This window comes from Myiozetetes cayanensis, unplaced genomic scaffold (assembly GCF_022539395.1).
Source record: "Myiozetetes cayanensis isolate MyiCay16 unplaced genomic scaffold, myiCay2020 scf14, whole genome shotgun sequence".
In the NCBI taxonomy this organism is placed as follows: domain Eukaryota; kingdom Metazoa; phylum Chordata; class Aves; order Passeriformes; family Tyrannidae; genus Myiozetetes; species Myiozetetes cayanensis.
Window position 1 is genome coordinate 12,809,713 of NW_026087048.1, and position 22,579 is coordinate 12,832,291.

Here is a 22,579-nt window from a genome sequence, read left to right on the forward strand (position 1 = left end):
AGAAAATACCATTTCACTATTAATGCCACCCACCCTGCCCCCCCTCCCCAGCCTTCACACTCTCTCACACCCAGAAAGATTATAACAAATCCCAGTCACCTTTTGCCCCTGTTAACTACTGCTCCAGTCTTTGCACTGCATGCCTTCAACCACGAGTAGAGAGCTGGGCACAGGGCGTACGTATATATATACACACACATCTATCTAGTCAGCACTGAAGGTGTTCAGCTGCACAATACACATCTCCCTGCACAGCATCTCGCCTTGTCACAACACCCCAACCCATCCCTCTCCACTGTAATTGCGGAGCCTGGTCCTTGGGCATCAGCAGAAAGTTGCAGCAAATCCTGTGTTGGTTTAAGCACAATCTGTCCGTTCAGAATCGGCGGGGGGTTGCTTTTACATCACTGAGACATTTCTATACCCTTTCTGTTTCAAGTAAAACTGAGATGCAGAGATGCCTTCGAACCGACAGCCCCTTCATTTTTCCAGAGGTGTGTTTTAATGAGTGACTCGCCTTCCAAAAAGGGGCCGGCAGAGGGGAAGGACGGCAGATTCTCCACACAAATTCAATAGCTGGTAGGTTGCCATGGGCTAAAGCATTTCTTTGCACACATGAAGGGAAGGGACTCCAGAGCACTAACTCCCATGAGTTATAGCTCTACCCTTCAAGAGCGGAATAAATGCTTTATCCCATTGCAGCCTGCGATGTATTCTACATAGATGGATTGATTTCCCCTATTGTTCTTAATAAATCCTGGCGCATGAAGAAACTCACTGCACAGCCATTTTTCCTGCCTTGTTCTACCTTGCAGAAGTAATAAGGGTCAGATGTGACTGCTGTGGGAAGCAAAGGCCATACACAAGGCAGTGCTTTGCTGGATGCAGTGGGTGTGCTTGCAGGGGTTTGGTGGGTGCAGGCAAGCAACTCCTTTTTCTTGGTTTATTCCCCCTTTGAGTCGAAGCCGAGGAAAACGGGAACAGTGGCTGGGTACTGCAGCATCAGCGTGGCTCTGAGAGGAGCAGCCACTCTACAAGCTGAGCCTGCACAACAAGCCCCCCAGATCTGCACAGGGAAAGGCAAGGCTCTGGCCCTCTCTGACTGGAGGTCTCAACTGCGAGAGATAAATACATACATTGTATTGTCTCATAAATACAGGGCTGAGTCCTGCACCACCACAGAGCTTTCCTGAGCACACCCAGCTCTCTGTCGTGCTCTGTCCATCAAATGTGACCTTGTCCATGTCTCAGTTGAGAGGAGCCCACACCACCAGCATGGGGGCTCCTCTGGTTTTTTGCTTTTTTTTTTCAATCAAAAAACAAACCAACCCACTCTCATTTGCTCCCAACTGCACAACTCAGACCCCCAGGGTGTTGTTGAAAGGCTCTCTCCCTACTGACTTTTTTCCTCACCAGGTTGATACCCATTCTCTTTCCCTGCCCCAGGAGGGTGCTTGCTCGCCACAGCTTCACCAGTGCCCAGCAAGGAGGCACTGCTGGGCTCCAAAAAGCAGGTGGCTCTACATGATCCTTCCTTGGCCACCTGCCTTCAGCTCCATCCCTGGGTTATTGCTGCTGGTCTTCTCTAGCAGCAGCTAACAACTGGCCCTGTTTCAAAACCTGGCTGGGAATTTGGTTGTGGGAAGGAGGGAGGGATCAGGTAAAAGAGCTGGTCTCCCATGCACGAGTTGGACTTGATCCTTCAGCAAGACTTCCAGGGACTCACCTCTCCTTGCTCAGGTGGAGACGTCCCTTCCCAAGGCATCCCACTCCAGGAACTCTCAGTCATGTCTGATTAAGGAAAAGAGAATTTGTCTCAATTAGAAAGAGGTTCCCATATGCATGGACGGATGTCAAGTAATTACCGCATGTCACTCACGGCTGGAAAAGAGACCTTAAATTTGGGACCGTGCAAACTCGCACACACAATTGGAAGTGAGTTACGGACCCTGGCATGCTCCAGAGCCTACCTTGTGCAGATGCTTTCAAGCCCATCCCTCGGCTGAAATACACCCAGCCACGTAAAATACAGCCAGACACGACCCCATTCTCTAATAAGGAAATAAAGCCGAGCGGACCTGCGTTGCCAGAGCCCAGAGAGCAACACTGTCTCTTTAATTTTCTCCCTGGCTATCTCATCCTTTGCACAAACTCTTTCCTCCCCGTGGCTTCTTCCAGCCTGGTGGGCAAAGTGGGAAAACATCATTAGGGAGGAAAAATAATTTAGTTTGTTAATCAGTATCCAGTGGTGGGAAACAAGAAAGACAGAGAGCTGGGCTGGCGGTTAGGGCTTAGGAAGGGCCAGCACAAAGCCCACCATTCATGACATCTGGGGCTGGGATTCTCATTGAATTAAACAGACACAAAGAGCAGAGGCATTTCATGCTCTCTTCACAAGAATTATCATATCTCCCTGGCACTAGGAAACCTTCAGCACGGGAGAGGGGGAGAGAGAGAGAGAGAGGGGAAAGCGGGCAGGCTGGGTAGAAATATGGGGCAGGGTAGAAGAGGCTTTGTTCCAGGGTTGGATTTATGGATGGGATGCGGCGCGTTGCTTTGCGGGGAGAGACAAGGCCCTGGCGCGCTGGGTCTAATAAGAATCAGCAAATGTGAAACAGGGGGCCCCTGTGTACCATGAAGCAGGGAAACCCGCGTTTGACAAGCCAACAGAATAACCGCTCGCGTCTCAAGGCTGTGGAAGGATGCTGACGTTCCTACGAGATGTGTCGTCTTGTGTGTGTGTCAGCGAGGAGGGGGAGAAGGGGAGCGGCGAGGAGTATAAACAAGAGACCAGGCAGCATCGTTCAGTCATGAAAATTAATTAGCTGATGTGCAAACCATGGCTGCCTCTTCCCACTGCCCTGCAAGCATTCCCCATAAAGCTATGGTGTGTGCAGAGCCTGTGACTGGGAATGACAGGGGCAGATTAGGCAGCTCCTTGGGACACAAGCCTGGCAGCAAGAAACCCACAGCCCGTGCAAAAGAGGTGAGGAGGGGATGATTAGGGTCCCTGGGGAAGGGGCAGAGCCCAGGGACCAGAAGAAAGAGAAAAAGGAGAGAGTGGACACCAAGCTGAGACCAGGAATCATGTTGCTGCAGTAGCATAAATTGGGCTGGATCTCAAAAACCAGCCATTAACAGGGTCTGGTGGACAGCAAAATCATTTAGAGTTTAGACCACAAGCTCTCTGGGGCAGGACCTGTCATCTCCTGCAGGCTCACACCACAGAGGCCTGTCCTACTTAGTCTCTGGGCATTACCAGAGGATCTGCTTTAAATACTAATTACTCCATGATCAAGACCTGTGAGCTGCTGGGAGCCTCACTACAGCATTACCTGTGGGAAGAGGGGACAGATCTCTGACCTCACGTCCCCAGGGTAATTTGACCCCGTGCACCAGTGCCACAAGCAAATATTACTACCTACTGATGAAGATGAGAAACTCCTGACCAACTTCACGTGTCCCATGCCCAAGCTTTCAAATCCTACTAGAATATCATGCTTATTCTTTGCCTGGAACAACTACAGGAGACTGAGGGTGCAGGGGAAAAGGGAAAAATGAGAGAATGAAGGGATGCAGAAAGTGATTGGTAGAGAAAAAATAAAGAGAGAAGCCTCTTTGACATGGGATGCGCACAGTGAACACAGAACGTGCTGGAAACAAAGGGATGCAAGGAGAGAGGAGAGACTGGGATGGGCATCTCGGCAGACATGTAGGTAAAAGTTGAAAAGGAAGCACTAATTAGCACCCAGACCATCACTTTCCATTAATAGCTTGTCACCATTTCCTTGATGTTGCTGAGAGCAGGGAAGTTGGTATGTGTGATGCTTACCTGTCTCTATCTCATTAACAGAAGTGAGGGTGAGAACAGATGTTTATTGCCTGCATCCAGATAGACAGGCCCTTTACTGAACTGAGAGGCAGGAGAGAGGGGGAAAGTTATGAAAGAGATGCTCAGGAAATACAAGCCAAGCCCAAATGATGGAAACCCAAATGTAGGACACTCAGATACCCGCGCTGATCCAGAAACAGCCCCAGGCAGGTATCAGGTTCCAGGAATCCACAAGGCAAAACTGCCAGGTCAAGTAATTATAACCCAGGGCAAATACATTGCTGGCCAGGGGAGAATGCTCTGGTATCAGCACAAGTATGTGCAAAGGGCTGTGACTGCATTACACCCAGGAAAGGAAAACAAAAGGCTGCTTACTTCCCAGATGAATTTGCTTAAGGTGTCCACTCCACTAGAAGACAGACAGCCAAGTACCTTATTGAGAGCCAGAATGGAGATACCCACCAGTAAACAAAGAAAAAAACAACAACAACAAAAAAGTGCTATTTCAAGCAAAGATAAATGTCCATTGCACATAACCACCTTCGGAGTAATTCTTCCAGCAGTTAAAAATGAGATTATCCCTCCTATGTAAAACACAAAGGCCTCTCCTTTCCCTCCAACGTGTGGAACAGCTCCTGATAGCGACATGGGAAAGAGGGAGTGTGCAGGGCAAGGACGCCAATCAGCAAGTATCTGTGAGCTGGTAGCACAGATCTGCTGGTGCAGTGATGGGACTGAGTATGTAGGTGCACATTCCCAGGGACACCCTCGCTTTCACAACCACACGAATTCACTACACAAGCCAAAGGTTCCTCCAGCACAGGAGCCCAAACCTCCCTAGGAGGGAACAAGGCAAAACCAAAGGCAAAGAAAACATCAAGGCTGGGACTGAAGGAACAAAGGCTTCCCCCTCTCAGCTTGGAGACATCATTTTGGCCATTTAGCTCAGATCAAGTGTAAGTTCTGTTGACTCCCTCATCTATTCAGACGAGCGCTTTCTATAGCCTGATAGGTCTTTTCTGCTCTAAGGCTTCTCTACCCCTGCATTTGACGTGCCTGGCCAACACAGTTAATGCCATATGCAGAAATACTGCCCTGAAGAGCCCTTGCTTAGATTGTGTGGTCAAGCACTTCGAAGTTAGGAAGTGTCCAATTTATGGCTGCCCATGTAACCTTAATTCCACCTCGCTGTGCAGCCACTCTGGACAGGAAAAGAGGGAATGAGCTAAAAATAGGCTGTGACCGTGTCGTCAGCCTCATAAGGGCACGGGCAGCGAGAGGCTGAATTAACGTCTCATGGTCAAAATGAAACCAGGTACCCCCTGACTTGCCAGCGCCTGCTTTGGTGCCTTCAACCATGTACATTTTTAATATACAGAAATCACGTGCATTCTAAACATACAGAAAAATGCATTATTTATAGCTAATAAATAATAGATTGTTTATATAAGCAAAAAGAAAAACAATTGTAGGCAAGTGTAACAAATTCCCCTTCCTCCACCCCGCACCCATCCCTGCTTCATCCTGTGCGGGCAGAGCGATTTCAAGCCCCAAGCCTCGGCACAGATTTCTGCCACTATGAAATACAGGACTAATGTTATCTGGCAGCGGCAGAAGGCTGCTCTCCCGGGGCCGGCGGGGAAGGGGACCACTGGGGCTGGCAGTGCCCAGGCCAACACACCCACACCCCCTACACTTTTTCCTTCTGGCTCCAGGACCCGAAGGAATTTTCTCCCAGGAGGTGGGGCCACGCTAGAAGGATAGGAGCTAAAGGTGGAAAGGGGTGATGGAGTTGGCTGTAAACATCCTCCCACCTTCCCTGGCTGGTCCAGAGCTCTGCAATAAAGTGGTGGGAGTCCATGGCTTCACCCTGCTCCTGATCCGTTATTATTCTTCCAGGGAAAAAATAAATTTTAATTTTCCCCCCACCCCACCCCAAGAGGCAACCAAAGGGAAATCGCGATTCTGAACAATTCATAATTCAGCTAAACCTGAAAGGAATTTAAGGGACAAAGAATAGGCATTTCTCGAGCCGAAGCGCTTCCCCCGGACGAATTTCAAGGGCCCGCAGCAAACAATGGGAGTGTCAGAGCTGCTCAAAAAGAAAAAAAAAGTTCAAGAATCTTTACAATAAAAAGTGTTAGGCAACACAGAGGTCAGAGCCAGCTCCTCCTATAATAAATAGCACGACTACCCTAGATTAACTATAGGAGACATTTTAATGCAGTGCCTCAGCTTCGTGCTAATTATACTTTTTCACCATATTTTGAACCTAAGAAAAAATGTCATCAGTTAATTATAACAGATGAGGGAGTGTGAAGACTTCCTCAATAAATAATGCCTTGATATCTCATATCCAACAAACTGCATGCTCTGCTCTGAAGGTGCCCAGAAATATGTCCTCTCAGGAAATATATCAAGAACTGATGGTCCCATAAGCTGGCTTTGTTTCCAAGCCTTGATTTTCAGCCTAATAATTAAGTGATTTTTATGGATCGAGGAGAGTAAAGGTCGTGGAACTGCTGGAATGGTGCCAGAGAGAGTCAATGTTTAAAAATAAATAAATTCCTAAATCAAAATGAGATACAAGAGACCTCAACAAATTCCCCCCATGGCTGCACAGGCGAGTACACAGAAGCAACTTGGTTTCTGGACCCAGGTCCCATCCTTCCTTCATTCCTGCCATCTCCACAGGAGTCTGGCATGCACTGAAAAAGCCTGGTTTTAATGAAACCAGGCCACCACTGCCAGAGTGCCACCGGGAGCCAGCCACTGCCGTCCACCTGCCCCGAGGAGGAGGGACATTGTCCCCCTGCTGCCGTGCTCCCCTGGGCACTGCCCCCCGCTGCACCCATCCCTGCTGAGCCTGGTGGGCGTCCGAGTCCTTACAGAGGTTCCTCAACTAAACCACCTTTCTTTCAGCTCCCTTCTCCACCCAGCACCCCTCACTTCCCCCTCTGAAGAGCTGGGATTTGGCGTGGGAAAGATGTCTTTGGGCTTTTCACAAATCCAGTATCCCCTTGAACCAAAACCAATTAGCCTGGCCCAAGGTCCTGCCATTGAAGGACTGTCCCTTCTTTTCAAACCCCCGCAGGCTCAATTGCTCTAAGGAGCCTGGATGTGAATGAGCAAAGCCCGCTTAAAGTGGTACTTAAGGCCAGACCAGGGTGAAGGAAAAGAGAAAGCCTCTATAGGAACAGCAAGCTGAGTTTCCAAGAGACAGCTAACTGCCAGAGATTGTGTTCTTTTGCTCCCCCCATTTTCTTTTTTTTACCCCCACTCCTCAGCTTTCCAGGCAAACGCTCCTAACCAAACCTGAGCCCCTGAATAAATATCAGAAAACACGAAAGCCAGAGCCTTGTCCTGACTCTTTGCAGATCCCAGGAGCATGCTGTGGGCAGTGTGATGGCCCAGTTTCATGTGCAAGCTCTGGTTCCAAACACGTGCACCCAGAGGGACAGAGGGATGGTGAAAAGCTTGAGATGGTGTTTTTCCAGCTTGGCTCTTGGCAAACATCTTCCCGAGGTGACTAGGCTTGTAGGCACAGAAATCCCTGACCTCGCCAGGGCAACTCCCTGTACCACATGATGGGGAAGCCAGCATGGGCAGCCATGCGTCCATCTTATGCTGGTGGCCCCCAAAGACACCCAGAGACTCAAGGAAACTGAGGGGCCGTGATGTGGGAGCACTGGTGACAGGGGTGACACGCGGTACCCACCCCACAAACAGCACATGTGCACTGCCACGTGCCAGGCACCAGCCCTCAGTGCTTGCGCCTGCACAGATGCCAAAGTACCACCTTCCCTCCATGCAGACATGAGAAAGTGTGTTTCCAGCAAGCAGCCACAATCCCTCCTTGGTGCACAAGCAGCACCCATCTGCAGCCACAGGTTGGATGTGCCCTCCAAGGCCCTGGGCTCTGCCCCTTCTCAGGCAGCACAGAAAAAGCCAGGGCAGAGCAGCAGGTAAAGGGAGGCACCATCCGCTGCGTCAGGGGTGTGGGGAGGGGTGGGAGCCAAGAGAGACAAAAGAAATGGCTGAGCCCGGCCCCAAGCATCGAAGACACCATTGCCAGGCAATTCCGCAAAAATGCCCATTGATGGGATTTCATCCATAACCAAGCGGGAGGGTTTGCATGGCCTGGCTTCCACGGCAGCTTCTACAAACTGTAGGGATGGAATATCCCATTCTCCATCTGCCCCTGAGCACAGGCAAGTTTGGCTTATCTGGTACAAACCCCCTTCACCTCATGCCTTGAGCCAAACCTCCTGCATGGTGGCCAACTCTTAGGAAAAGATCAGAAATCATGAGCTGGAGCACTCAATGCCACAGAGCATCATTTCCCCAAGGTGAAACCCACAAATTATATTTTCCATTTATCCCCCAATGGCACACACTGATTCTTCTCCTTCTGTCTCCCTCTGCCCATCCCCACCTCTGCCTGAAGAACAAAGACATCACGGCCCAGCTCCAGGAACCTCACCCATGTTTGGCCTATGTTGCATCCCATTGCTCCACCAGGAGAGTCCCACTGAGAAGAGAAAGAGTCGGGAATGCCAGGACGTTGGTGGGCTCTCCTCTCAGCACAGCCCAAAAAGACACCTTCCCTTTGGGTTTTGGCTACGCAGGGGAAAAGATCCATCCAAAGCCAACAGCTACACGAACAGTGCAAAAGGCTGAGCCACAAAGGGAACCATGTGTAGCCAAAATCCATCCCTGGTCCAAGGATGGACCCTTATGGACCTTTCTTCCACCATGGCACTTAAAAAAAAAAAAAAAAAAAAGACAGGAAGCAGAGACCTGTCGGTGGGCTGCCAGGGACTCTCTAAATGCAGCGGGTATGTCACAAGTAGGGATTTTCTGAGGGGCTTTATCTGCCTGCTCGCCCTCCACCCACACGCACAGGAGCTGGGGATTCTCGTGCCACTGTCCCCCATCACTCACTGCCACCTCCTTCGTTAACTGAGGGGGTGCCACCTCCACACCTCCCCCAAACGCCCGCGGGTTCATGTCAACAACGGGGGCAAAAGTGAAGAATTTAAGCACCAGGAAAAAATTCAACTGTAATTTCTCTCTCGGACACTAAAGGCCAAATCGCTCAGTCCCTGTCTCAATCCCCTTCGGGAACACTGCTCTGGGGTAAGTGAACCAAGTCCACAGCCTGAGAAAATACCTGAAAAATCAGCTCAGAACAGGCGATTTTGAGGAGAAAAAAAAATAGGAGAAGTCAAAGGTGGTTTCTGACCATCTGATCAAATAGCAAGGTGAAAAAGCTTGCATCAATCCTTTGTAAGAGTTCTCATGTAGACACAGATTTCCACACTTGCATTTTATTTCATGAAATTATATATATATATATGTATTTATATACACACACACAAAGACATTTATTATATGTGTGTATATTTTTTTTCCTCAGATCCTCTTTTTATATTTTCACCTTTTGCAATTACAAAAGCCAGGGACAGAAATACCTCCTGGGTTCTGCCAGTGCAGAAACACTCCCACCAAACAGATTTTCTCTAACACGCTGGTTGAATGATTCCTCCTGAATTATATTCATTAGGAATTTGAATGTTTCTTTCCTCCATCCCCCATCAAATCATTACTCCGGAATAAATGCATTCATCAACCACCTTGCTCAGTTCCCTCCTGCTTTGTTCAGTCTAGTTTTAAAGCATCTCCACTGAAACCGCTTGCACCTGACTCAATGCTGGCATACGAAAAGGGGAAAAAAATAAATAGGAGAAGAATTGAGCGCCACTCACAATATTGTGAAAATAATTGGAAAATTATTTCTTAAAAATAACCAACATAATAAAGGAGGGAAAGGACTACATTCCCTCCTCCCCACCTCCAATCTCTTCCACAATTTCTGGGATTGCATCGAGTATACATATTCCAGATGGGCTGGAGAGAAGGAGGATGGTTCTTAATGACACGTCTTTCGCTGCCTTTGGAATGAATGATTCATTCGGATCTTCCCGAGACTCGGTGCCACAGTTGAGTTACATTTCTAGAAAATCCGTATCTTTAATTCTGGCGCTGCGTGTGGGACCCAGCAAATCATGGAATTACTGCTGTAACTTCGGATTAGTAACGCTTTCTAAATGATAGTCTAATTCCAGGCCTTCATGCTTTTCAGCGTTCACACTCACACAGCCTTTTCCCTGGGAGGCTTCCTGCGGAATTAGTGCTGGCATCTTCGTCTTTCTCTGCCCTTTTTAATTTCTCCAATGACTTCTCATTAGAATATATAATAACAGCTCCTCAGAACTTTTCTTTCTCCTGGTATAGCCAAATTCAGGCTGAGATCCTTTTTCCTTACTGTGGTTATGGCGGTGCTTTGCTGGCCCTGGAAGGGTGCACAGGCATATTTAGCTTTGCGGGCCTACGTGGCATCTGACGCCATTACCCCGTGCAAGAGAAGGTGGAAAACCTGCCTCCGAGGTGCGGGGGGGCTCCCACCTCTCGCCATCCCTGCACGCCGGTGGGTACGGGTGGCTCGGCCCTGCTGTGCCACCCTTTCCCTCGGCAAGGGGTGCCCGCTGCGGAGAAAAGGATGTGGCAGGGTACCCGCACTCCACCTCGCCGAGCAGTGGGAACGCGGCAGCACCTTCCCCAGCCCTCCCCAGTCTCCTGCAGCATGTCCTGGAGGGCAGAGGGCCAGCAAACAGCCCACTCGTAACCCCAGTCACGGGAAGATTTTTCTCCGCAGCCTTCCCGGAGCTGTCACGGCCCGCGTGGGCTGGCGGCAGGGCGGGGATCATCCCTGCGGGATGCGAACCGCCAGCGCCGGGACAGGGGCTGGCGGCGATGCCCCCCGGCCTGCCCCAGGGTGCCGGGGGCCCCGGGAGACCCCGGCCCCGGCCAGGGGCGCTCGCCCCACGCCAGCTGGGAAAACGTGCCGGGAAGGCTCGGCAGAGAGCGCGGTGCTTTCTGTCGCCATGGGAACGGAATGCAGATGTGCCAATTGCTTTTCTTTTCTTTTCTTTTTCCCTCCCCCCCCCCTTTTTTTTTTATTATTATTTGCCAGACATTGTTATACACATTATGTTTCAACTTCTGGGGCTCTCAGCGGAGGTGAGGCAGGCTTTGTCCCTTGCCAAGCGCTCGGCTCCCAAAGAAGCCCCAGGGCCGGGAGGCTGCACGCCGGAGGGGTGCACTCAGCAGCGGGACCCCTTCCCCGGGCATCCCCCCGCAGCTACAGACAAAAGCAACAGCCACCGCGCAAGAAAAGTGGTCACATTATCACCAACTTGACCTTCCAAAGGGAGGCCAGGATCAAATCCAAAGCCGAAAAAAAAAAGAGAGGGAGAGAGAGAGAAGGGTAAATACCCAAAAGCTGCGGGTTTTCGAGGTCTGACCTGTAGGCTGGGATGGGGGGAGGATTTTTTGGGGGAGGGCTCTCGCTCTCTCTCCATACTCCTAGAGCCGCGACACCCCGCAGCCTAGGAGTGAATTTCGAGGTGCGTTTAACCAACAGTTAAACCCCGGGTTTCTTTGGCAATGGAAGAATTGGTGCAGTGCTCACCCCCCTGTCTCCGTCCCTCCCGCCTGCTGCCATGGAGCCCCGGGTTGCCCGGAGCGGCCCGACGGGGAGGTCGCGGAGCCGCAGCCCTTACCTGGAGCGCCAGGGCGGCGAGTCGGGCCGTCTCTGCACCGCCGGTCCTGGTGCGGCCGCTTCCCCCGGGCGAGCAGGTCTGGAAGTCATTTCTACTTTCGGTTATCTAGCTTTATGATGGCTCCACAACACTCATACAGCTAGATAACCAAAGACAGAAACATCCCTCCGTCGGGGATGCCGGCCATCTGTCTGTCCGTCCGTCCGTCCGTCCGCTCCAGGGTGCGGGCACGGCCGGGGCAGGGCGGCCGGGAGCTGCCACCGGGAACCACACACACATTTAAAAAAAAAAAAAAAAAAAAAAAGAGAGAGAGAGAAAGAGAGAGTAAGATAAACACGAAGCGGAGAGGACGAGAAGCGGGGCAAAGCCACGGGCGTACGGGCTGCCGCGGGGGCTCGGAGCCGAACCGCGCCGTACCGAGACAGGTCGGGCTGCGCTGAGCCGAGCAGAGCCGAGCAGAGCCGGGCCGGGCAGGGTAAGGCAAAACAAGGCAAGGCAAGGTAAGGCAGGGCAGGGTCGCGGTGGCCGATCCGAGCCCGTCGGTGCCCATCCCGCCGGCCCGGCCCGGCCCGGCGAGCGCCACTCGCGCTCCCGCCCCGCTGCCCAACTTCTACTCCCCTCGCATGGTAATCGCCCCCTTTGGGAAGTGACGTCACGCCGCGCCCAGCCAATCCCCTGGCCCTCATTTAAATCAGCGCCCCCTTTCCCGCGCTTTCCAGGACGGGATGGGCTTTCCAGCGGCTCGGGATGGGATGGGATGGGATGGGATGGGACGGGGCGGGCTCGGCACAGCTCGGTACGACACGGCACCGGGCGAGACTGGCCGCCCTCCTCCCGCCCGGCCTGTGCCGGGGGGCTGCGCCGAGCGTCGCTCTGCACCCCCCACCTCCTCCCACCCCGACGTGCCCCCGTGGCAGCTCCGCGGGGTCGGCAGCGGAGCAGGAGAGGCGGGCAGCACCCACTCCTGCACGACCCTGCACCTGCAACTAACTACCCTCTCCCTGTTCTTGGCACTCCCCTCTCTTTCTTTCCTCTCTCTCTCTTTTTCCTCTCTCCTTCTCCCTTTCCCCTCTCTCCCTTTTTCTTCCCCCCTTCCTCTCTCCCTTTTAGTCTCTCTCTTTCCCTGGCCTTTCCTTTCTCCCCACCTTTTCCCTTTTCGTCCGTTTTCTTTTCCTACACCCGACCCCTTTACTTCTCCCTTTTCCCATTTTTCCCTCTCCCAGCCATGCCCTCCTCCCCTCCTGCCCTCCCACGTTCAGCGCACCTCCCTCATATCTTCTCCTCCCCAAACAATGCCCTCCCAGTCCGGTCTCCGCACCTGGGGGCAGCCCGAAGGGCTCCTTTTCGCGCAGCCAAACGCGTGGCCCGCCCGTCCCGAGACGTGTCCCGGAGGCTGGGGACGCACCCGCTATCCCCCACTGATCCCCTCTGTTCCCCGTTTCCCCTCCGTTTAAATTATTTCGCCTCCACGATCTGCTATTTCCCGCACAGATTCGTAACGCGATATGCGTGTAGCGGCGAATCCGGCACGTACAAATAATAACAGCATCAATAATCAGATTAAAATGCCAGGAGGTAAATATAATTATGCGGGGTGTTTAACTGACCTGCTCTTCATTAAAAAAAAAAATAAATTAAAATTAAAATTGTAATCATCTCTGCTTCTGAACATCGCCTTCTTTAAATCCCGGGCAAGGGTAAAATGTGACCTGCTACAAAACGAGGGATCCGCGAAACGAAGCGATCGCGGCGGGAGCAGCCGCAGCAGAGCGCTGCCTGCCGGTCCCGCCGGCTCCGGCTCCCGGCGAGCTCTGCTCGGGTTATTTATTTCTGCCTCTCCACCCTCCCCCTCCCCGCCATTCCCTTAAAAAAAAAATTAAAAATTAAATAAATAAAATCTACCATCTCAATCAGGCTAAAAGCTAAAGGACGAGGGCTGCCAGCCCTTTGCGAGCCGGCGTTGATCCCGACGCCCAGGCGAGCCCGGCCGCCCCTGCCCTGCTCCCGGGAACTGCAGATTCCCTCCTGCTTCCTCCCTAACGAGAAACGGGCCTGGGGGTTCTCCGGCCGCCCCGAAGGCGCTGGGGAAGGTGGAGAGAAATATTTTCTTCGTCCCCAACCCCTCAGTGCCTTCCCCGCGGCCCGGAGCCGCTCGGGAGGGGTTTTGGCCGCCGTTTATTTTAATCTGCCCCGGAGACAGGGGAAAAAAAATTTGCCACGAATAGGATCTCCTTAATTTTCCGGCCTTGGATTTTCTCTTAATTTATCGGTTTTGCTGTTAGGGTGGTTGCTGTCAGTGTGCTCGCGGCTGGGGCGGGGGAAGGTGCCCGTCCGCCCCACTGCCTCCGAGGGCAGCCCGGGGGCGCAGGGACGGTACGAGCGGGCACGGGGGGCTCTCCTGGCCCAGGGGTTTCCCCCACGGAGGAGGCCCCCGTACTCACCGCGGGGCCCCGGCGGCGGGGAGTAGCTTGGGGTGCAGCCGGCAGCTTCCCCCGCTCCTGGGGCCGTTCTGGCGGCGATGCGGCCCCGCTCCAGACCCACCGCCCCTGCGGCAGCGGCTAGGGGGGCCGGGTGGGCAGAGCCAGCCCTGCTAAGCCGCAGCTCTGCCCGGCTGTCGCCGTGCAAGGTCTCCCGCCCGCCGCGACGAGTCCCCGGGCCGCCGTCTCGCTCAGGCGAGGATGCTGCGGGTGAACCACCGCACCTCGCCGGGCTGCTCGGGGTTGGAGACGGGATCCCTTCTCTCTGCCGGTCAAAGGAGGTGATTTTCTTGGAGGAAATATATCGGATAATATTTTTTCCCTGATCCTTTTCGGCAATGCCTTGATCTGCTCGGAGCTCTCGCCTTGACCCTCTCCGTGCAGGCAGAGCCCCAGCACCTAGGAGAAAATACCTGGCTCTTGGAGTATTTTGGTTGGTTTTAGGCTTTAGGTTTTGTAAGGGTTTTTGTTTGTTTGTTTGCTGTGGAGTGTTTTTTTTTTTTGTTTTGTTTTGTTTTTTCTATTTTGTTGGGTTTACGGGGTTTTTTTGCGGAGGGGGAAGGAGAGGTTGGGGCGCTTTTTTGGTACAGTTTTAGCAGGATGCCTACAAAATGGCTCCTTGACACAGGGCAAAGCACTAGCGAGCATCTTGGGGAGGAATCGGCAAGGGCTGCCCGTGCTCCGGAGCTCCGGTGGCTGCAGTGGGCATCGACCGGAGCCAGGCCCCGTCCTGCCTCACCTGGGTCGCCCACGCGGGCCGTAGGGACCGCGGGACCGTCCTTCCTCTGCTCGCACTCACGAGAGGAAACAACCCTCGGCCGCGGGCGGCCCGACGGGACGGGGAGGGGCGGCGGTGTTGGCGTGGCTCTGGCCATGGTGCTGCACCGGCCCCGGCGCCCCGCGGGCCTTCCGCGCCCACCCGCGGGCAGGACGGTCCCGGCGCCCGCTCCCTCCTCGGGTGACCCCGCGCCGGGCAAGGCCGGCGGCCCCGTCGGCCGCACCTCGGAAGAGCCCGGTCACCGGGCCACCCCTGAATTATTTAACGTGATCGCCCAGTAACGAGTCCGCTGCCTTCCCCTCTTCTACGTCCTTCACGTCTGACGTCACTTTTCTTTAATTAGGATAAGTTATTTTTAGCCAACCTGGAGTAACCCCCCGCGCCTCGCCTCCTCGAGCTGCATCCTCTCCTAATTGGTTTTTTTGGGGGGGGGGTTGTGTTCTTTTTTTTTTTTTTTTTTCTTTTCCCTCCACCATCGGGGTTTGGCAAAGAAGCGGCAGCTCCCGACGGGCGTGAGGGAAACGCGTCGCTTTGCTTAGCAATTAAAAGCCGCCTCTGAGCAAGCCCCGGCGCCGAAAAGGCAAAGCGGCGGCGTCTCACCCCCGGCTGCTCTTTTCTCTCCGGCCGTCGGGGCCGGAACCCAAGCGGGGACTGTCCCGGACCCTCCTCACTCTGCGGGGCGAGGTGCTGCGAGGCCGGGGGCCGGGGGTGGAGGCACGTCGAGGGGATCCGGCCAAGTACGGGCTCTCAGGCCACCTGCACTGCTATGATTCGGGTTTCCTTAAGGCTGAGGCCTAAAATGCGTTTCACTTCCAGGGTGATACGGGAAAAAAAACCAAACCAAAACAAAAAAAAAAAAAAAAAAAAAACCCACAACAACAAAACAAACCAAAAAAACCCAAACAAAAAACCCCAAGGAAATAAGCATTCGAGGGAAGGCAGGGAGGAGAAGGGAAAAATTAATGTGAGAAAAAAATGAAAAGAAAAAAAAAAAGAAAAATTCGAAACAAACAGAAAAAAAAGTAGAAAGAAAAATAAAATAATAATAAACAGGGATGAAATGAAATAAAATGTATTTTTTTTAAAAGCAAAGAAAAGGGAAACAGCAAATGAAAAATGAAATAAATCCTTCAGCACCAGAAGCCGTGCACGAGCAGCGGTAGCCACGCTGATGCTCCTCGGCGGTAATTCCGAGGAGGGGAGCGAGACGCCCCGGTACCCCCCTCCTCCCCACGAAAAACAGGCCCAGTAGCACCACCCGCTGCATCGGGAGGAAGAACTTCTCAGGGAACCCGAGATTTCTCTCACGGCCTAAAGCCTGAATGCCCGGGGAGGCTCGGCCTCATCAAGGCGTTTTGTCCGGAGCAGCTTCTCCGGCCGGCGAACGGGGAGGTTTGGGGGCACCTCGACAGCAGCCCGGCAGCGTTCTGCCCCGGCTCCCTGCCGCCCCGTCGGGACTCAGCCCTCCCCGGGCCCTACTCTCGAGCTGCAATGTCCCGGGCAGACAGGGAGAGGCTGCCAGAGCAAACGCGTCCCCGGCAGTAAAAGGTCCCCCGTGTCTCCCACTCGTCCCCCGCGAAGGGTGAGCCGCGGTCACGGTGCGGCGCGGGGCGGTCCCGGTCCCGCGTGGTGCCGGCACCTGGAGGCGCCCAACTTGCCGGCGGGGACCGGCCCAACTTCGTCTCCCCCTTCCCTTTCTCCCTGCCTCCCTCCTCCCCCTCCGGCAGCCGGTGTGTCCCCCCCGGAGCAAACGTCTCCCCCCGCGCCCTCCCGCCTCCCCGGGGTCGCCCCGCCGAGGCGGCGATGCCCGGCCGCGACACTCACTCTGCTGCCGTGCGGAGGGCAGGACGGCGGTCCGCGGGCGAAGCGGGTTGTGGGGCCATTCCCCTCCCCGGGGCGGGCGGAGGGGCGGGCAGGGCTGCCCCCGGCCGAGCGGTGTCCCCCGCAGCCCCCAGCCCCGGGCGCGGACCGGCGGGGGCGGCGGAGGCGGCTCTGCCCGCGTTCCGTGTGTCTTCCCGGCTGCTGCCGGTGCCGGCTCTGGCTCGCTGGCCGCGAGCTGCCGCCGCCGGCAGGCTCTGCCCGCACTGACGTCAGCCCGGCAGCCGCCTATTCACTCCAACCATGGCGGAGAGGAGGAGGAGGAGGGAGAGGGGGAGGGGAGGAGGCGGGGGGAGGGAGGGGGAGAGGAGGAGGACGGGAGGAAGGCGGCGGTGGCGGCGGGGGCTGGTGGCTGGCAGGCTCCGCCGAGCAGAAAGCGCAGCCCCTCCGCCTCACCCCTTAATTACTCGCCGAGGATGGGGCTGCTCGGGGGAGGGGGGCCATGTACCCCCCCTCCCCCCGGTGAGCCCCTCTGCCGCCCACTCCCTCGGGCCTAACGGGGCTTACCTGGCCGCCCCGCCGGGCACCCCACTCTGGTCCCGGTTCCGGGGAGCGCTTCTCCTGGGGAAGAGCCGGAGCTGGCCCCCCACCCCCGCCACCCGATCCCATGGTGGCGGTGCCCCTTTCTCTTGAGGAACAGCCCCCAGTCACGGCGGATAGAGAAAGAGCTGTGACCGCCCCTGCCCTCCGCCGCCCCGGGCACCTCCCAGCGCCCCGCAGCCACCTCCCCGGCCCCGCACCGCTGTCCAAATGCTGAACGGACCGGAGAGTGCCTGGCACGGCTCGGCTCGGCACGGCCCGGCACGGCACAGCCCGCCTGAGGCCGTCGGGCAGATCCCGGGCACGGGCTGTCTCCGGGCCGCAGCCCTGGCCCTGGAAAGGGGTTCCTCCTGGAGCCTTGCCGGGCCGACCCGTGCCGTGCCGTTCCAATGCTCTCCCCGAAGTACAGGCCGAGTCCTGGAGCCCAGTTCGCCCCAACAGCCGCAGCGCAGCGGCCGCAGCGAGCTGGGACCCGGGCGAGGGCACGCAGGTACCGCCAGAGCGTCCCCGCTCCGCTCCCCTCCGCCTCTACCTTCCTCACCGTCTTTACAGAATCACACACACACTGCACCACCTCTGCTGTAAGGCGAAAAAAGCCCTCCCTCAAAAAACACAACCCCCCCCACACACCCACCCCCACCCCAATCCCTCCTGGCACACCTTTACTTCGCTTCCGACCTCTCCTCCTCTTCCTTCCTGCGTTTAACCTGGCTCCTATTTTTTATCTCCGATTCACTCCACCGATGCCCCGGAGCGGCTCTGGGGAGTCTCTCGCCGCCCCGATGAATACACAGGGATCCCCAGACAGGTTTTCTATGTAGGAAAAAATAAACCGATCGAGCCCGAGAGATCTGCAACAGCCGAACATGCCGCCTCGCCTTTACATTCATGTTTTTAAATTCCCCCGTTATTTTCCTTTTTGCATCTGCGAGTTGCCACGAAAGGAAATACAACCCCAAACGCCACCGCCAGCAGAAACTGGAGCTCGTTGCCAAATTCCGTCGTATTTTATTTTAAAAGCAATTAACACCATTTAAAAAAAAAAAAAAAGGAAAGAAAAAGAAAGGGGAAAAAAAGCGCGTCTTCTCCTCTTCCCGGGGAGTGTAAGAAATCCTTTAGCTCACCCAGAGTCGAAAACCTGATGGCATTGTGGTTAAACACGAAAAGGAGAATATTAAGAAATTGCAACACTCCCTCCCGAGCTCTCCCCCCCTCCCAGTTTATTTGCCCTAATAATTAATTCACAAGAGCTTAACTTCGGTGTAACCCCGGCGGTCTTTTCATTAAAAAATCCCCGCGTTTCCTATTGAATTAGCTCTGCTCCATTGTCGCTGAAATGAAGACGCCAAACCAACTTTTACCCTGAGCATTTTCTCACCAACCCAAAGAAAAGTCTCTCTCCTTTTTCTTTTCTCCGATTTTTTTCTTTCTTTTCTCTCTCTCTCTCTTTTTTTTTTTTTTTTTTTTTTTTTTTTTTTTAATTCAAGCACCCAGGCGATGGACGTGTCCTGCAATTTAACTACTTTCAAATTCTTTGTTCGGGTCCCACCGGGGCTCTATTGTCACCCTATTGAGAGAGCTTATTGCCAAGTCAAGCCTGAGTGAATTGAGACACGCAAGGGAGGAGCCCCGGGGGCTGGGAGCGGGCTCCGTGGGCTGCTCGGCCCGGGGGGACCCCGGCCCAGCCCCGAGGGAGCGGGCAGGGCGTGGGGTAGGGGCTGCCTGCAGCCCCCGGGCCGGGATAACCGGCACCAATCTCCACAGAAGCCGCAGCCGCCAAAGCAGCCCCGGTCCCGCGGAGCCCGGCCCGTTGGCTGGGACGGAGCAGCCCCGGGGATGGGCATGCCTCCGGGATCGGGCTCCTTTGAACCCTCAAAGCATCCCCCGCAGCCGCGTCTGGGCTCAGGTACCACCGCTGCGGGCAGGAGAGGGACTTACCTCGGATGCCCGCGGTGCCGCCAGCCTCCTTCCTTCGCTGGTTCTCCCTTGATCCCGAAAAGGACGGTCCTCCCCTATTCTCATCCCACCCCAGACCCCTCCACCTCGGAGACGGCTCCCGCCCGTCTCCCGTCGCCCTCTTCTCCGCTCACTTTGGGAGCTCCGGTGCTCGCTGCCCGAGCAGGAAAAGAGCGGGATGTTGGGGAGTGCTTTTCTTTTCTCTTCTCTTTCGCTTCCCCCTCTCCCGACTTACCCCCCCAGCCTTGAAAGGGGGGTGCCAGCTGGAATAGGGGGGTGTGAGCTGCACGGAAGGGTTATTTCAGGAGAAAAAAGAGCAGTGCTGGGCACGGATTCTCACGTAAGCCCGTACGTCACCTATAAAAATTGCCCGTTTCTCTCCCGTTTCTTGGCTCCGGGGGGCAGCTAAGATATCTCTGCCTGTGGACGGAGGGGGTGAAACCCCGATAAAATCGGTACTCCGACAAAAACATCCTGCTCCAGCTGGGAGGGGAAGGCAGAGCCCGGGTTGCTGGAGGGCAGGGGCCGCTTCTTCGCATTCCCCTCTGCCCCGTGGTGATGTTTGACCGCCCCTTGCTCCCCCAAAACACCCACCTGGAGCCTTCCTCAGCCTCTCGATGCCGGGGAGACATGAAGGTTTGCGGGGTCCCACGCCGATCGCACGTGAGGGCCGCGGCGGGGCGGGGGGAACATTGCGGCCGTCACATCCCCCTCCCCGCCGCGGTCCTCGTGTTGTGACCGACGGCCTCTCTGCCATGTCCCGGGGGAAGAGGAAGCCCTTGACCCCTGGCCCCGGGGGCAACGGGGTTAAACAAAGTCCCACCGCCCCATTAGCCGACCGACAGCATCGAGTTCTCCGGCGGGGAATGGGGTCTCCAAGAAGTGGGGGTGAAGTCTCATGTCCCACCTCCCGTCCAGACCCCGACGGGGCGCACCAAAACGGGGATGCTTCCCCGACAGACAGACAGAAAAACAAAAAGCCTAGGAAACGGGAAAAAAAAAAAAAAAAGACTATACACACCACATTTCGACTTATGCATTACAGCCATGTCTGCTGAAACGGCGGCTTTTTGAGGTTATTTCGGGTTGTTTATGGCGGTGATTTTTTTAATACAGTGGTGCTGTGCCTTTCCGAACCTCCCTCCCTGCCCGCACCCGGGTGAAACATAGGTAGCACCGGCCCGGTCCTGCCTGTGGACAAGGCAGTGGAGTTCGTTGTCATCAACCCTCCCCAAGGCAATGCCGAGAGAAGTATTTCGAGAAGAATTAATTTTTTTTTTTTATTTCCGCTTTGAAGAGAGGGGGAATTTTTGTGATGCAGCGGGCTTGGATTTTTTTTTAATTTAATTTTTCTCGACCACGATAAAATAAGTAGATAAAAGACCCTAAATAAGAGAAATCGGCATTAACATAATGCAAACGAAGGGAGAACAAGTGCACCTAGGTCCTTCCCCAGAGCCACCCCGTAGCCCGGGGTTCCCAAATCCTTCCTTGCATCGTCCCAGGGCAGCTTTTCCCTTCTGACCAGAGCACCACTAGCCTTGGAGCATCCCTCCCGCCGGCTCTGCACCCCGCGCGCCCCCGAGCTCCCGCCGAAAGACCGGGAAACCTTAAGTTCCCAGTATGGAGGTGGTCGAGGACAGGCATCCTATGCGGGGCCGGCTTCTGCCAGGCTCAGGCAGCGAGTACCTTCCGCTGCCGGGTGAAATAGGGTGAAGCACAACCCCCCCCATCGAACCTTAGGCTGGGGGTCAGCAGGTACTTTGGGGTGCACCGGGGGGGCCGTGAAACGCATTCAAAGCCGCAGAACACAGGATCTCACTGTGTGCGTGTGCGTTTCTTACATCCCACACCGCGCCCATGCTGGCTCTGCCTTTGCGGAGACCGGGGTGCTGCGGTTCCTCACCCTCCACCCTCCCCAATCCTGCACCCACAAGGACAGTGTGGTGTGAAGCTGGAGCATTGGGGATGAGCCGCACTCCAGGTTTGGAGTTCCGCAGGGGCCAGGAGGGGCGAAGGGGAGGTCACAGTGCCCGGTGCCCCTGCCCGGTGCCCCGTGGGGAGCGCGGAGCGGGACAGGACCGGAGAGGTGTCCGCGCCCCGACGGCCCCACGGGGACCGGCCCGGCCCGGCCCGGGCGGCACCGGCGGGGCCGCAGCGCCACCTGGCGGCCCGGCCCGGCTCGACCCGGCTCGGTACGGCTCGGTATAGCCCAGCACGGCTCGGTATGGCCCGGCCTGGCACAGCGCCAGGCAATGCCAAGGCCGGGCTGCACTCTGCCAGGAGCCACCTTCCCGGCCAGGACAGCTCCTGCGGGGCTCAGGGAGTCTGCACTCACCTGCCCTGACCTCGGCACTTCCTATTTCCCTTCCCTTGCAATCTGCACCCCTTTCCTTGCGCTCTGAAATGCCTGTCCCGCACTCTGCATCCCATTCCACAAGTGCAGCACTTGTGGCCTTTTCTGTGAACCCTACATCCCATTCCTTGCATCTGCATCCCGTTCCTTGCAGCCTGTATCCCATAACCTGCACCTGTGGCCTTTTCCATGAATCCTGTGTCCCATTCCCCCTGCCCTACATCTCATTCCCTGCCTTTATGGCCTTATCCCCAAAGCCTGCATCCCATTTCCTGCACCCTAATCCCATTCCCTGCACCTGTGCCCTTTTCCCTGAACTGTGCAACCCATACCCTGCACCCTGCATCCTATTCCTCATACTCTACACCCTATTCTTTGCACGCTACATCCCATTCCCTTCACCCTCTGTCTCATTCCCTGTGCACTACATCCCCTTCCCTGTGCCATACACATCCATTCCCTGCACCCTACAGCCCATTACCACACACCCAGTGCTCATCCTTCCTCTCCAGCCACTGCTCCATCCCCAGTGGCCGAGATATCCCCATGTACACCCCATGCCCTGCTCTCACCTCTGGCCCCACAGACTCTGGTCCCCACGCTGTTCCCAACCCACCCGTGAGGCTCGGGGCTTTCAGGACGACAGAGACCAGGGCGGTGGGTGCTGATCTCGTCACGCCGGGCGCGGGGCCGAGGAGGTGGATGGAGCTCGTGTGGCTGCGGGACGCAGATGACAGAGTGCTCCACTCCCATCCCTGCCGAGGGCTGATCCCGTGGCCGCCATGCCCGGCTCGTGGTGCCGGCAGCCGACCCCCGCCTTCTTCCGAGCTCCGGTTGGAGACAGGAGCAAAACGCGACCGCTGGGTGCGGTGATCCCGGTACCGGCGGCGCGGCAGCCGCGGGGCCACGACACGGGCTGGCGGAGCAAAAAACACCCCACGCCAACAGGGCTCTGCACCACGACCGCGGCAGGACTCGAACCTGCAATCTTCTGATCCGAAGTCAGACGCCTTATCCATTAGGCCACGCGGCCGCCTCCACTCCCGCCTTCCCGCGGGCCCTACTCAGCGAATCCCGGGCGGGCCGGGCCGGCAGCGGGAGGGGGCGGGACGGGACGGGACGTCAGCGCGGCCGGAA

General features: G+C 55.7%; 1 protein-coding gene and 1 non-coding gene across 2 annotated transcripts in view; both read right to left on the minus strand.

Annotated features, from left to right (window-relative positions):
• Positions 1–22,461, minus strand: part of LOC126636950 (translation initiation factor IF-2-like) — a 46,256-nt gene extending 23,795 nt beyond the window's left edge. Inside the window, exons 1-5 of the mRNA XM_050309739.1 lie at positions 22,059–22,461; positions 19,069–20,067; positions 17,791–17,943; positions 11,458–11,711; positions 1,727–1,791 (exon numbers count right to left, since the gene is read on the minus strand). Of these exons, the coding sequence (XP_050165696.1) occupies positions 19,388–20,067; positions 22,059–22,461 (1,083 nt within the window). The 3' untranslated portion in view covers positions 1,727–1,791; positions 11,458–11,711; positions 17,791–17,943; positions 19,069–19,387. The remainder of the gene's footprint in view (positions 1–1,726; positions 1,792–11,457; positions 11,712–17,790; positions 17,944–19,068; positions 20,068–22,058) is intronic.
• On the minus strand, positions 22,403–22,475 carry TRNAR-UCG (transfer RNA arginine (anticodon UCG)). Its single transcript has one exon. It is a non-coding gene; the product is annotated as a tRNA-Arg (tRNA).
• Positions 22,476–22,579: the final 104 nt, after the last annotated feature.